Source organism: Pyrus communis, chromosome 2 (assembly GCF_041283825.1).
Source record: "Pyrus communis isolate YQ-2024b chromosome 2, ASM4128382v1, whole genome shotgun sequence".
Taxonomy (NCBI): Eukaryota; Viridiplantae; Streptophyta; class Magnoliopsida; order Rosales; family Rosaceae; genus Pyrus; species Pyrus communis.
In genome coordinates, this window is record NC_142566.1 from 24,723,785 (window position 1) to 24,739,019 (window position 15,235).

Below are 15,235 nucleotides of genomic sequence, written 5' to 3' on the forward strand. Positions count from 1 at the left end.
AATACGAGTCCACAAATCCTTTTTCCTTTTTTTCCCTCGTTTTCGGCATGGGACCCACCCGATATATACGACAATACACGCCACACCAAGCACACACACTCTCCACACAGTCCTCACTGCTCTCTCTCTCTCTCTCTCTCTCTCATGGAGGACATGCGCAAGAGACCCGGAAGCGAACCGGCGGAGGAGGAGGGGAGCGCCGCGAAGAAGCAGCGACATCTGGCGGCGGAACAAGTGATAAGCGACGACGTTGAGACTGTGCCCTCCAAGGCAAACGACTGGAAGCTCGAGGAGCTCGCGAAGCTCGTGAACAAAGACTGGCCGATCGTGCCCGCTGCAGGTGCCGCAGCGGTGACTTTCGTCGAGAACCCGTACTCGCAGCCCTGGGTGTTCCAAGCGCTGCCGTCGTCATACGTCACGATCAACCTCAACGAGGAGAGCTGCGGGCCGTCGTTCTCGGACTCAGTGTCGACGGTCATGGCGAGCGTCGACCTCGGCGGCTTGTACGGCATTTCGAAGGAGGTGCTGGGGTTGGAGTCCGAGAAGTGGTTGATGGAGGAGGTGGAGGAGGCTAGCGGTTTGTACGGACTTACAAAGGAGGTTATCGGTTTGGAATCTTTGAAGTTCGTAATGGCGGAGGAGAAAGAGGCGAGTGGGTTCGGCTGTGCGTCTGGTGAAACAAAAGAGTTGGCTCGTGGTGGTTGGGCGGGGGTGGAGATGGACTGGGACGATGCTGCGCTGGCGAGGTTTATCGGGGAAGACGGAGACTTACCTGAAGGGTGTGTTGAGTAGTTTTGGTAGGTGTATGAAGAAATGGGGTTTATGGCAATGGCGGCCATGGCAGCTGGTTGGTGGGTTTCTGCAGAGTAGGGTAGGAAATGAAAAATGTGGATAGTATAGGGACTAATTAGCAAAATTTAGGAACACAGAGAAAATGGTGTAGGTTCTTCGCAATTTAGTTTATTTACTAATCAACCCTTTTATTTATTGATTTTTCTATTTGGAGCCTTATTTGTTTCCTCTTTTTCTGCATTGACTGGGCAGAAGGCCATAGTCGCAAATTTTCAAATTTCCCAAATGGCTATTTTGGTAAATTCAGTGAGTCCGCACCCACCTGGTACAGTGGGTCCCACATGCTACTTTCAAAATTTAGATTTGGATATATCTGGGTTTATTTGACCAAATTTTTTATTTGTTGATTTGGTCCTTGTGTATATCGTGCAATCTGCCAAACATGTGACAGATAAATCTTGGAACAACAATAAATAAGGCATGTTTTTGTTGTTGTTGAATCATATTCGGCCCTTTATTTCATTTTGTGCATTTGGAAAACAAGGAAATTGCTATAATATGCGTGAGCGATTGGGTTAGTAATAATGATTACCGTAGAGTATCGGCACATGGTATACTATTAATTACATCGTAAAAAATTAGGAATACCGAAATTTGAAAAATGTTAGGCTCGTTTGAAAGCGCTCAAAAGCATTTGAAGTGTTTCCTACAAGATACACCAGTTATATGCTTTAGGTTTCACTTGCATTGTCCAAAAAACATTTTAATAAAAAACACTTAGATATTTTAAAAGTGCTCTCAAACGTGTCCTTAATGTAATTGAATTAAGGTTTACGTGTTAGGTTTAGGATATTGCAAGCAAGCATGCATAACCTCGGTTCAAGTTTCAATTCATAAGCCCCAATTGGTAATAGCGACTCTAAAAGTTTTGCTCAAATGGGTTGGCCCTCTAAATCCATTAGTTGGCCCACTATGATCTTAATGCGGATAAAGTTTAATTTGGGCCTTAATAGCCCATTCATTGAGCTTCATCTGCTGGTAGCCTTGGAAATATAAGGCTTGGTCAAATCGAAACACTAATATATTCGTTCGAGAGGACATATTTATAAACAATTAATATTTGGCTACTTAAAGATGAATAGGAATTCTTACTTAAAATTATCCGTTGCCGATTTATAAAACTTAGTGTTTATGATCGGAACTGTTCATATTATAATTCACTCTATAAATATCGCCTTTACAAAAAAAAAAAAAAAACAATTAAAGCTAAAGTTATTTAATCATCGAATTATACATAAATAGGTGAACAGAACTTGTAAAAGCATTGTCGACCGTCTATGTATTTGCTACAATAGATTGACTAAACGACCTTAGTTTAAATTCATTTTTTACAGAGATGATTTTTATAAAGTAATTCAGAATATAAACGGGTCTGATCATAAGCACAGAGCCTTGTAATTTGAACGTGAAGAATTTTGAGTAGGAGTTCATACTCATCCTTGAGTATCCAAGCATTGTTCTTTATAAACTACTTTACTTTTTAAGAAAAGAATTCGCATGTGATCAGATATCATAGTGAATATGGTGTTTGGATTTTATTCATGTGTGCCGAGTTAGAAACTTCCTCTAGTGAAAGACATGGCTAAAATTAATCCAAGATGGAACGTTATTCCATTCATTTTGGATGAACCATATCTTCTTCTTCTTCCTTTCGTTGTTAAGAATTTTCTTGGACTAGTAAGCTTGTTGAATTATTTTCTTCTCCTTTGGTGTTCCTCATCATTTAAAGGTAAAAAGTCGATTTGATTAGGAGAGTGTACCTAATACCTATAGTGGTTGAGTAAACTATCAATAGAAAATGTGTAAGATATCAAAAATGGGAGAAAGAAGATTGTAGCTAGCTAGGCACTATGAAGTTAGGCCACTTCATGCCCTAGCTAGCCACTTGAAGTTATGGCCTCGTTTGACAGTAATTTTTGAAAAATTGATGTTTCTTGTAGGAAACATTTGAAGTGCATTTTTCAGGTTTTACTTACATTTTTATTAAGGATTGGTTCTAAAAACGTTTTCACCAAATACATTTTCAGCTATTTTAAAAACACTTCCAAAAGATACTTATATGTTTTTTTTTTCAACTGATCAAATAAGAGAAACATTACCTAAATAGAAAGTACAAGCAACCCCTAAACTAGGGTACAATTTGCGGCTTCAGAACCCTAGTCCTAAATTCTTGGGATAAGTTCTTCTTTTACCCATTTACGGAAATATTATACGACATCGCCAAAATATCTTTATGTTTTTGCACCATATACACAAATGTAGCATCGATGTAAAAAACAATGAGAAATTGGATTGAAATATTATCATTCCACGTATTTTAGTATGCGAAATAATCAATGAAATAGTAACCCCATACTCTATGTTCAAAAGTGGTGAAGAAAAGACGTTGGTGAAGACAGTGAAACCCAACAACAATAAGGCAATGATTTGAATCGATGGACAGTTTTGTACCCGATTCCAATCCCATCATTCTCTTATCAATTCCTCTTATCAAATCATCGATGTCGTTCATGGTAAAAGTAAAGTACCAATAATGAAAGGAGGTGGATTGTCTGCTGTTCCATTTTCATATTTTTTTCATGTCCTCCTTCTATTTTCATACTATTTTCATACTTTCCTGTAATGTGTGGTTACGGTTAAGTTATATTAATTTTTTATATTAATTTTTTTATAGAAATAATAAAACAAAAAGTAATAGGAATATAAAATGTTGGCGTAGTTTAACCGTGACCACATAAACATGAGGGCATGAAAAAAATATAGAAATTGGAGGACAGACAATTACCTCCATAAAAAAACACCTTTTTTCCCCCCACAAGTAAAATGTTCCATGCTTTCTCCTTTGTTACATGCAACAACTAGTAAGTGTATACTTTCCCCTCCGCAATAAGTGGTCACGTACTTTCTCCTCACAAGAAGGATTTGCGTGAAATGGATTTACTAGTACGTTGGTGTATTGATTTTATAATATATGTCATTTTAAAGTTTTTATGATATTATTAAACTAGAACGTCACTTGTCGGTAAATTTATTTCATTTAAGTTACCTTCATTCTCTATCCGTGAGCGCAATCTCATATTCTTTAGAAGCATATTGAGCTAGCTCATGAGCAACAACGCTTGCTTTTGATGTAATACATACTTGTTATCTAATTTAGAAGGCATTTTTATACAGAGTAGGATTTTCTCCCCTCCCCAATTCCCTCCCCTTCTCTCCCCTCCTCTATCACTTTCCTCTTTTTCTTTTTCTGTAAAGAAGTCAACACAAGATATTGACGTTACTTAATTGTGCTCGCTCAAATAGGAGGAGAAAAAAGAAGAGAAAGATTTTAGAGGAGAGAGAATCACACTCTATTTAATCGAACAATTATAGCATATTACATAAGAAAATGTCACACCATACGATGTATATTTAATATTATGAACTTTGACTTAACAAGATCATTAACTTTGCTACGGTAAGGATCGTGCAAGTTGCTAGCTTTCTTGGGATTACTCGCTGGCTGACTGTGACGATTGCTTGGCCTCACTTGAAAGCCGCTTCAAAAAATTATATTGAGAAATGGTAAGGAAACTTTCTCTCAAAGTGGGACTATCTGTCACATTACAGTTGAACGTTAATATCCGTACAAACATAGTAAAACATTGTATAAAAAACATGATGTGACATATAGTTCATAAAAAATCTCACTTTTGAAAGGGTCTTCTAAACATTTCTCAATTCTAATAAGATTGTTTTTAATATTTCTCCAAGCTTATGGTTGAGCATCTTATTGCGTAGTCCGCGTTTCCACCTTGGGAGGTAGTAGACTAGTTGTCATTGTTACTATTGAAATATTATTTTTACTATCCATTATAACCAATTTTTTTATTTGAAGAAAATAAAAATCTATTTTGTGAACCTAACTTAAACTTTTGAGGTTGAATAACATCATCTAAGTGCAACTAGCTTTTAGTTTACTGATGGTTGTTTTAATTTTGCATGAGATCTTAGTTTCTGTTGTCTCCGTAGGAAACTGAATGATCTTCTCCATATTATATTGAATCAATGAAAAAATGGTCAATGCTACGGCCCCTTATTGTTTGATTTAATATTGATCGGGGATGAGCCTTAACTTTCATAGGTCCTTGGTTTGACCTCCTTGCTTTTAATAAAGTGGAGCGGATAAATTTTCTCGTACTTGCCCAGTGTGCTCTCCTTGCATCGAGTGCCCCACCCAGTTCATTGGCTATTGGCCTACAAAGCACTTGCCCGTAGCTCATGCTGCCTGAAAAGCGGGTGAGAACTCGACTCACACATACGAAGGCAATACATATTTATATTGAGTCCAATACCTGATGTAAACTCGTGCCATTAAAATGGATTTTTTTATTTTTATTTTAAGAAAAACTAATGAAAATGATTTGAAAACTTTGAGTTTTAACGATAAGGACAAAACAAATGGTAAAATGAATATTACCAGAATTGATTTTTTTAATGCAAAAATATGATTTTTCGTTAAAGTAAACAATATCGGAAGCTTTTCGTTAAATTTTTTTTTTTTAATGTATATTGTCATATCGGCACTACCTTTGATGAAGATTTATGAAAAAAGTTTGGATATGCTAAAGAAAGAATTGAAATCATTGAATTATTGTGAAATGAATTGATAAACATGTGTGATCCCATGGCATAGTGTATAATAATAATAACGTTGGGGTCACAGTAATAATTAATAAATGTCATCATGTTGCTTATGGCCACAAAGATTCGTTACCTTTATATCACAATCTCGTATATTCATTCAAGTCACATGTTGAGCACACGATGTTGGTCAGAGAAAAGCTGAACTGTCTTCGAGTTTTCTCGATCTCTAGAAAAGTGAAGTGTTGCGATGAAATCACTATGGTCCTATTTTTAAAGGAAAAAAATCACAAGTTTACCGAAATAGACTATAGTTTAGGGTTTCCACAATGGATCCCATGCATCAATAAAGAGAAGGGTTTATACATCACAAACCACTTTTGCACCTCATGTTCTACAACTTAAGTTGAAGCGATAGTTGGCTAAGAGGGCTTATGTATGCATTCGAGTGTTCAAAACTCACTTGTTTGTCAATATTTTATATATAATTAAAAAGTTTAGTTTGTAATATGAACATTGTATCATACTACAAGTAGGGATGGGAAAAATACCCATGGGTTTGGGTAACCGCCGTTACCCACCAATTTAACACGGTTACGGTTATGGGTAACCGTTTAGATAAACAAACGGTTATATTATAGGTATAACCGTTTATCTGTTAAATTTAAATGGACGGTTATAGGAATTACCCACGGTTATAACGGGTATCTATCAGTTATGGGTATTATCTACAGTTATAACGGGTATCCATTTATCCATTTAATTTAATATATGTAAAATTAAAAATAAAAAATAAAAACCCTAAATTTTCAATCTCTCTACCAGACTTAGAGTCTCAAATGCCCCGTCCCCCCGCTCATCTCTCCCTCCTCGTTACCCACTCTCTCATCTCCGCTGCTCATCTATCTCTCATCGCCGCCCTCTCTCTCATCTACGCCGCTCATCTCTCTCTCCTCACCGCTCATTTTTCTCTCATCTCCACCACTCATCTCTCTCTCCTCGCCCCCCAAGGTGCGTTTTACCCTTTCGATTTCATACTTATCTTATTAATTATTGATTTTTTTGTTTTTTTTTTATAACCGAGTATACAATGTAAACCTAATGTGATCACTTACCTCTATTGGATTCATGCTAATTGGTGTCCGTGTTCCTAAATGGGATACTAATTCAATTTATACATTTCTTTTGTAGGCCTCTTTTGGTGACAACGAGTCGATGAGACTTTGTAATTGAACATGCTAAAACATTAGTGTGAAGCAAAATTCAAGAAGGACAAGATTGCCTCAATAAATAGGCAGGTTTCTCAGATACTTCCACGCGCATCTCACATCCCTAGAGGGCTCAGCAGCAGAACACAACTGCCCGCAGCTTACCTACCCTTGGCAAGGAATTAAAGATAAGGATTAATTACCCAAATCCTATCTTTAATACATTCCTAATTGAAGATTGACTCCAATCAAGTAAGTAATCCTAATTTAAATCAATTAGGGATAATTACCCCATTATCTCAAGATATTATTTTCTATTAAATATCTTGGGAATATTTAGAGAATATATCTCCATTAAACATGGATGGCCCTAGCCCTATAAATACCCCATATTCTACCAATTTTTCAGGGCTTTTGCAATCCGAAAAAAGCCTTAAACACTTTACTCTCTCACAGAAACTAACTTAGGTATCGGAGATCCTTTGACCTAACACCCCCCCACCTCGTGGGCATGTGAGGCTTAGGTTTTTTTTATCAAAAGTGTTAATTGTTTTGCAAGTGCATTTTCGTCAAGATTGAAGACGGCGGAAATTTGCATCGACAATTAGTGTTCGAAAGTATTTAGTTTCGGAATATTCTGAAGCTTTGAATAATCTAGTATTCAAGATAATGACTACTTTTTGTTTTTAGAGGCTTTACTTTGTAATCATATGGATTATAATTAAAGACTTGCTTGGGTGTAGCAGAAAAATATCGTTCGTAAACTATTATTTCAATTATTGGAATTGTATGAGGACTTAAATGATTAAAATAATGAAATGCATGCTAAAATGTACATATAACGGTGTTTAATTGTTAGAAAATGAAAATTATGACAAATTTGTCTTTTGTAATTTTCAAGTTGTTACAAAAAAAAAAAAAAAAAAAAAAACACACATGTAGAAGGGTGAAAAAGAGGAGTAAATGCATAAAAAAAAAGGATAAACGGGTTCAGAAACTGGTAAATGGGTAAACGGTTATGGTTAAATGAGCACACAGTTATGAGTATGGTTAACCGTTTATAAACGATAATGGGCATGAGTATAACCATTTATGCAATTACCCAACGATTATGCGGGTATGAACATAAATAGTTATAGGTAAATAACCGCAGTTACCCGTTCGTCATAACTGTTACCCATCCCTAACTACAAGTCCAACAAAAACACAATAATTAATAAACATTCTATCTGATGGAACTAAAATGTCAAAAGAAAATACCACACATTTTACACTTAACGAGTGATTCCTTGTTGTAAGGAAAATTACACTTTAATACGTACGTAAAAGTAACTCATTAAACGGATCAAAACCGACAAACTGATCAGGACCATTGAAATGCTCAGTTGGTGGGCTATCCCTCACCCGATGTACATGTGAAGGTTGGTGAAAGGCCCCATCAGACCCTCAAAGTTTCAGATGTTCTGGGCAAATCCCACATCACAAATTTCACTTTTCCCCTTTGCCTCTGGTAACTTTTGGCTGAGAAAAATCAGATCCTTGTGTCCAAGTAGTAAGAAATGGCAAATCCAAAATTCAAATGACAGTGGCAGAAGAAAATCAATGATATTTTGGACATAAATGGCAGTGGCACTGAGGGATTCTAGGACTACTGGCCAAAGATTTCATAAAGAAATAGTCCTTTAGGTATCAAACCATATTTCTTCTACCAGTAGACTTGCAAAAAAAGTAGAGCCCTGTCTTTATTAGGAAAACGAACATATGTCTAGTAGTGGCAGATTTATGATTCGAATTTTGGAGGTTGAGTATTAAAAGTTTAAGTTTTTGTGATAGAAATAGAGCACGAAATTGCAGAAAAAGAAAATTTAGTCTATTCTTTGAGGCATTCTATTGAAGACTTGGTGAACTTGTGATTATCAGCCAAATCATGTTGCATATTGCCAACAAATATTGACATATACCGAAGCAATCTGATGAATGATATCGAGAAAATTTATCGAATATTATCAAAGCAACCTGTCGAGATATGCTTAGTTAGTAAGTTATGTCAAACACTTGATAGATATAAAAAGGACTATCTTGAACTCCTTTTAGGGACCAATGTTCATCCGTACATTATGTCACGAGTTTACCATCATTGTAGAATTAAGCTTTAATATTATCATCGAATCCTATGTCATTATACTATTCTGTTCTCATAATGTAATGTGATTCGTAATTTTTTTTCTTCACAAAACAGTAATTACAATAGTAGGCCAGAACACCACTGACGAAAGCTCATTTCATATAAGTTGTTTTGTTTTAGAACAAATTAAATTTGAAAAAATTTAAAAAATGTCAAGTTTTATAAGAAAAGCAATCTTCTCTCTTCTCTTTCTTTCCACTTATAAAATCCTCATCAGTAAACTCAATCTCTCACCTCACACTCTTCACACTTGTTTCTTTCTTCTCTCACTTCCCACCATCCTCTGTGTAATTCCAAAAACCCATTACTTTAATTCCAGCTGAAACAAAAATGGTGGCGAAGAAATCACGGGTTGTGATCATTGGAGCGGGAATGGCCGGCGTCACGGCGGCGAACAAGCTGTACACTGCTGCTGGGCCCAGGGACTTGTTCGAGCTCGTGGTTGTGGAAGGCGGGGAGAGAATTGGCGGCAGAATCAACACGTCGGTGTTCGGCGGTGTCCGGATTGAGATGGGAGCTACCTGGATCCACGGTATTGGAGGTAGCCCGGTTCATAAAATTGCTCAGGAAATCAATGCGCTCGAGTCGGAGCAGCCATGGGAGTGCATGGACAGGTCCTCCGACGAGCCCACCACCGTCGCCGAAGGTGGGTTGGAGCTGGAACCGGATGTGGTGGACCCCATTTTGTCTCTCTTCAAGAACTTGATGGATTATGCTCAGGGGAAGGTGTTTGATGAAAGTTCTGAAAGAGTGTGCAATGGCGATTTTGAATACAGTGAGCTTGGAGACGAAGCTTCCAGGATTTGTGCAAGCAATGGCGGCGTTGGGAAGCTCAGTGTCGGCTCTTTCTTAAGGCGAGGTCTTGATGCGTATTGGGTTTTGACGAAAAACCGAGATGAGCAGGTCAATGGCAATGGAAATTGGAGCAGAAAGTTACTGCAAGAAGCCATCTTTGCAATGCATGAGAACACCCAAAGGACGTATACATCAGCCGGTGACTTGTTAACTCTTGATTACAATGCTGAAAGTGAGTACCGGATGTTTCCCGGCGAAGAAATTACCATTGCTAAAGGGTACTTGAGCATTGTTCAATCTCTAGCCTCTGTTCTCCCACCTGGGTTGATCCAATTGGGCAAAAAGGTCACAGAAATTCAATGGCAGCCGGAAAATCACACGCACAGTGGCTATGAATCCGAGACAAGGCCCGTGAAGCTCCATTTTTCTGATGGGTCAGTTTTGTTAGCCGATCATGTTATTGTCACAGTCTCTTTGGGGGTGCTCAAAGCTTCGATTCGCCAAGATTCTGGTATGTTCAATCCACCTCTGCCTCGTTTCAAAACCGAGGCGATTTCGAGGCTTGGATTTGGCGTTGTTAACAAGTTGTTTCTGCAACTGGGTTCCAATCATCCTCCTCTAAAGTCCCAAGATTTCAGCAAGTTTCCATTTTTACAAATGGTTTTCCACAGAGCAGACTCAGAGCTCAGGAATAAAAAGATCCCATGGTGGATGAGGAAGACGGCTTCTCTCTGCCCTCTCTACCACAAGTCCAACGTTCTGCTTGCTTGGTTTGCAGGGAAAGAAGCACTTGCGCTAGAAGCACTTTCAGGTGAAGAGATTATCAATGGGGTTTCACAAACAGTCTCCAGCTTCCTATCACACACATCACACTCCCATGAATCGTGCAATGCGAACGGGAATCCAGAGGGGAATTCAGTAAAATTTTCCAAGGTTTTGAAGAGTCAATGGGGTAGTGATCCTCTGTTTCTGGGATCATACTCATATGTAGCAGTTGGATCAAGCGGTGAGGATTTGGACAGCATGGCAGAGCCATTGCCATCTGATGATTCTGGTAGTGCCACTAGTTCTTCACCTCCCCCACTTCAAATTTTATTTGCAGGGGAAGCTACACACAGAACCCATTACTCTACAACCCATGGAGCTTACTTGAGTGGCCTCAGGGAAGCCAATAGGCTTCTCCAACATTACCAACATGTTGGGGTTTAGACCAATTATTAGTAGGATTTCTATTTATTTTTGGAACATTTATTTCTATGAAATATTAATTAATTTTCATTTTTCATGTTGAACATCTTTGCTTCTCTTTCTTTAAAGTATGGCATCAATTGGACAAGTCACTTTCAATTTTCCATTCCCTTCTCTTTGATTGTGAAATTGTAGCATTTTGTCGGGAGGCGATTTTCACATTCATTTTCTTTTTCTGCACACTCCTTTTTTCGGGTTTCCAAATTATATAAATCAAAGCTGAATCAAGCAACAAAAATAAGAGGAAGACTGTAGAAGCGAAAAACGGGAGTGTGAAAAAAAAAAAAAAAAAAAAAAAAAAAAAAAAGAGGGATGCCACCTCTCTTCCCTACCAAGTGTCGTTTTTGGATTGCTCAATGGACAGGATCCGATAAACCCGGTCTTTCCAGCTGGGAGTCTTTCCATCCGTTCCTTTCCCACACTGACTACCGTCTGTGTTTCGCTGCCCATGACATTGTGTTCTTCAATCCCATGCAACAAGAGTATACCTTCTCCTCTCCACCACGAAATTCCAAAGCCATTTCTTTGATGATAGAGTTGTTTTCTCAATTTAAAATTGATACAAGTGGTTTCTGAGACCGTCTATTATTAATCTTTTAATTCTTCCATGAGAACTCTTCGTTAAATTGAATGTATTTTTTCAAATCAACTCATCTCTTTGAATTGTGGTTTTTTCAATTTAACAAAGATTTTTCACAAAAAGATCAAAATGATTGACAACGGACAATATTAGGGGACTACTTCCATCGATTTTAAATCTTAGGGACTAAAATGAAGAGTTATGATAATCTCAATGATCATTTTGGCTAAAAAGCTGTTCTTCTTTTAATCCTTTGTTAAGATACGAGTACATTTTTTTTGTGTTTGTCTCCCTGATCAAGTACCAATTCATACGATTCTATAATTGTCTCCTCCTGTGTCATGTGACAAAAGAGTTGTTCTTCCTTTTATTCTTCTATTGATCCTTTGTTAAAATTAGGGCTACATTTCTCTGTGTATGTCTCTCTGATACAGTACCAATGCATAAAATTTTATACAATTTTATAGTTGTTTCCTCATGTGTCATGTGAAAAGAGAGTCGTTGTTTTTTCCTTGTATTATTCTATTAATCTTTGTTAAAGTTAGGGTGACATTTTTTTGTGTTTATCTCCCTAGTCACGTACCAATGCATACCATTTTATAGTTATCTTACCGTGTGTCATGTGAAAAGAAAGACAATTGAATGAGCTGGTTAAAATCTAAGAAGGTGAGACTCAACGTATCTCTTTTCATTACGTGACTAACAAGTCTGATTGAAAGAAATGTATAGTTGATTACAAGATAAGTTTTCTGCTTTAGGTCACTATACATGTACATATAAATATAAAGCTTTTCGTGTCCTTAACAAGAAGAAGTAGAGTTGCATATGCGCACACACAAAATTTAGCCCTCAACGCATAGAAACAGTTGCCCACCCACTTGACACTATTAGATTTCGCTCTGTAGCAAAATCCATGCATTGCATTAACGACAGATAATGACTGGCCACAAGCAACACTAACAACCTAAATATTTACACCAGATTCTTCTGTCCCAAACAATGCTTTGATAAATAACACGAGTTTCAATCCCAGCCGTTGGATTGCCTGTCTTGATTCCAATCAATGGTTCCTATTGGCCTTTCAACAAGGTCCATATGGATTAATAATTGACTAAGCTATGGATTTTCCATCAACAATACTAAATGGGCAAACAACAAATCACATGATTTAAGGCACTTGGTTCCAGGGAGACAACAATTCTTGTGAGCTTATTGGCTCCGAGGTAGCAACTTGTTTATTTGCATGAAACAGATTTACCGTCATCATGTAATATTTTAGTTCAATAATGTAATGATATGTAAAAATAAATTTACTCATAACATTAGATTATTATATTGAAACTTCAAAATAATGATGAACTCGTTCTATATAAGTCATTTTTTTTTGACTTGGAAGCCTTGTGTTGAAGAAAGTTGAGGTTTCACCATAAAAGCAATTGACAATATGAGGAGTAATCTAACTTACTCATAAGTTCATACAATGTCTCTTATTTCCCTGATATGAGATTAATACTCTGAACACCCCTAAACTTATGATAAATTTTAGAGCCTAGCATGTGAATAACACAAATCGAATAACGTGGAGCATGTATGGTCCGTTTGACTTCACACATGAAACAACTTGCTCTGATAGTGATACAATGAAAAAGTTTAAGTTTCATCATAACATCAATCAGTAATAGGAGAGTAGTCTAACTGCTTAATTATAAGTCCACACAAATGTTCTCATTTTGCATATATTCTCAACATGTGTGGTCAAATCGTGAGCTATTCATAGAGGCTCCATTATTGTAAGATATGTAGGGGGAAAAAGGGAGAGAGCATCCTCGCCAAATCTTTTTTGTGAGGATCCTTCAATTACATTCGTTCATCGAATATCGTGTGGTCAGTTTTTGTTAGGTACTATTTATATTAAATTTTAAATAAAAAAATTTACAATGATTTCTAACCGCACGATATAAGATGAACGGATGTGATTGGAGGATCCTCAGGATCCTGAAAAAAAAAAGAGAAGAAGGAGAGAAATTTAGGGTTTGGTCCACTTGTATCTTCCTACCTCTTGTGGACTTCAATCACCCTTTGATGATTGATCATATCAGAGGCCCTCTGTCACCATGTCCTTGTCTGGCTGAAAAACAAACAACTGAGAATCTCTCTATTTCCAACCCTACCTCCATCCACCCACTGCCCTAATCCAACATTTTGATTACTTACCTTGACCCTCTTTTTAGCCTCTAATCATCATTATAACGCCTTTGGTTAAGGATAGTGCACACTAATTAGTAAATTTATTCTCAAGAAAAGCTTAGCTATCACTTGTATAGCGTACATTTATGCTACTATCATATTCATCACGTGAGTGGTGAGTGAGAGTGAGAGTGATAGAGAGTGGAGATGTGCACTCATTTCGTGTGTAAGTGTTAAGTGAGACAAGAAGAATGATGGATCATGGATGAGATAGGGAATCTCTTCGATATTTTTGGAGATATATCTATATCCTTAATATCCAGGCAGAATCTGTCGTTAAATTTACACATGTTTCATGTGAGTTTAAAAGATCAAAAAAAAATATATATATGTTATTCAATTATCCGAAACCTAAAACTCCTCTCGATGCCTAATCCAACTTCTACTTACCTTGACCCTCGTATTGCATATCGCGTGCAGTCTTTCTTTCTTTTCCACCTCTAACCAACATTAAAACTTTTGGCCAAGAGTAGTACACATTTAGTAAATTGATCGCAAGAATGATATTAGTTATTTCGGATTGTCACTTGACGTGAGATGAGAATAGCTAAACAATGTCTCCAACGCTGAAGATAAAACCTGATTCATGGAAAGTTTTCTCGATTCTCAGTGGCTAGGTACCAGATCCTAACAGTTGCCCTAATATCTGATGATACAAACCCTAAAAGGTTACGAACTTAGCCGTGCTTTTCAATTGTCAAAACCCCAATCATAAGAGCACTTCGCAAAACCAATAAGAAACCGACACACCAAAGAGGAAATAAGTAATGCTACACAAGCTTTTACTTGAACTAGATTGTAATATTTTCACAGTTCAACTTCAATGTCTCCGCTCTCCTCCTTGATTGCTTAACAGTAGCCAATCTCTTGAAATTTTGACCACTAGTTAGGTTTCTGGCTGTACTTCGAATTGACGACACGTGCAAATTGTGCGGTTGACAGTGCAAGAGGTTTCCCTCGTTTCTTTAATGATATGATTCAACTTTTCTTGAATAGTTTGGACTATAGAGTAGTACAGACTCTAGATAATGAATGGCAGTGCCGAAGCCACGTGAGGGCGAGGAGTGGCGACCGCTACTTCCCTTGTCGGGAAACAGCACTGGAGATCTGGGTTCGCCACTCCCCTCGCTGGAAAACCCACTGGTTCATGACATGAAACCTCGTCGGCAACAATTGTAATTTGTTTATATTGAATAATTATGAAAGACATTACTATATAAAAAGATTTAGTTGTTGTCATTTTTCTTTAACCTTGCATTCTTTTAAGTTCGTCCCTCCCCCCAAGAAATCCTGGCTTTGCCACTGATGAATGGTAAATATTGATTCTACGATTGATTTTAAGAAATTGAACGGTGAAATTTGTTTAAAAAGCCAGACTCAAACTACTTGATAGGTTAGACTACTAAAAATAAACCTGATATGAATTAATGACTAGTTCCATTGTTATTGCAAAACTAAAAGAGAATTTCATATATCGTTTCCCCTTTACACCCTAGG

General features: G+C 37.2%; 2 protein-coding genes across 2 annotated transcripts; both read left to right on the top strand.

Annotated features, from left to right (window-relative positions):
- On the top strand, positions 1-1,094 carry LOC137747017 (uncharacterized). Its single transcript, XM_068487014.2, has one exon. The coding sequence runs from the start codon at positions 145-147 to the stop codon at positions 790-792; it is 648 nt and encodes a 215-aa protein (XP_068343115.2). The 5' UTR covers positions 1-144; the 3' UTR covers positions 793-1,094.
- Positions 1,095-8,922: 7,828 nt separating this feature from the next.
- On the top strand, positions 8,923-10,955 carry LOC137748202 (putative polyamine oxidase 5). Its single transcript, XM_068488313.2, has one exon. It carries the CDS (start codon positions 9,199-9,201, stop codon positions 10,870-10,872), a length of 1,674 nt encoding a protein of 557 aa, XP_068344414.2. The 5' UTR covers positions 8,923-9,198; the 3' UTR covers positions 10,873-10,955.
- Positions 10,956-15,235: the final 4,280 nt, after the last annotated feature.

Coding starts and splice junctions, on each gene's coding strand:
- LOC137747017 (XM_068487014.2), top strand. CDS start 145: ATGGAGGACATGCGCAAGAGACCCGGAAGCGAACCGGCGGAGGAGGAG.
- LOC137748202 (XM_068488313.2), top strand. CDS start 9,199: ATGGTGGCGAAGAAATCACGGGTTGTGATCATTGGAGCGGGAATGGCC.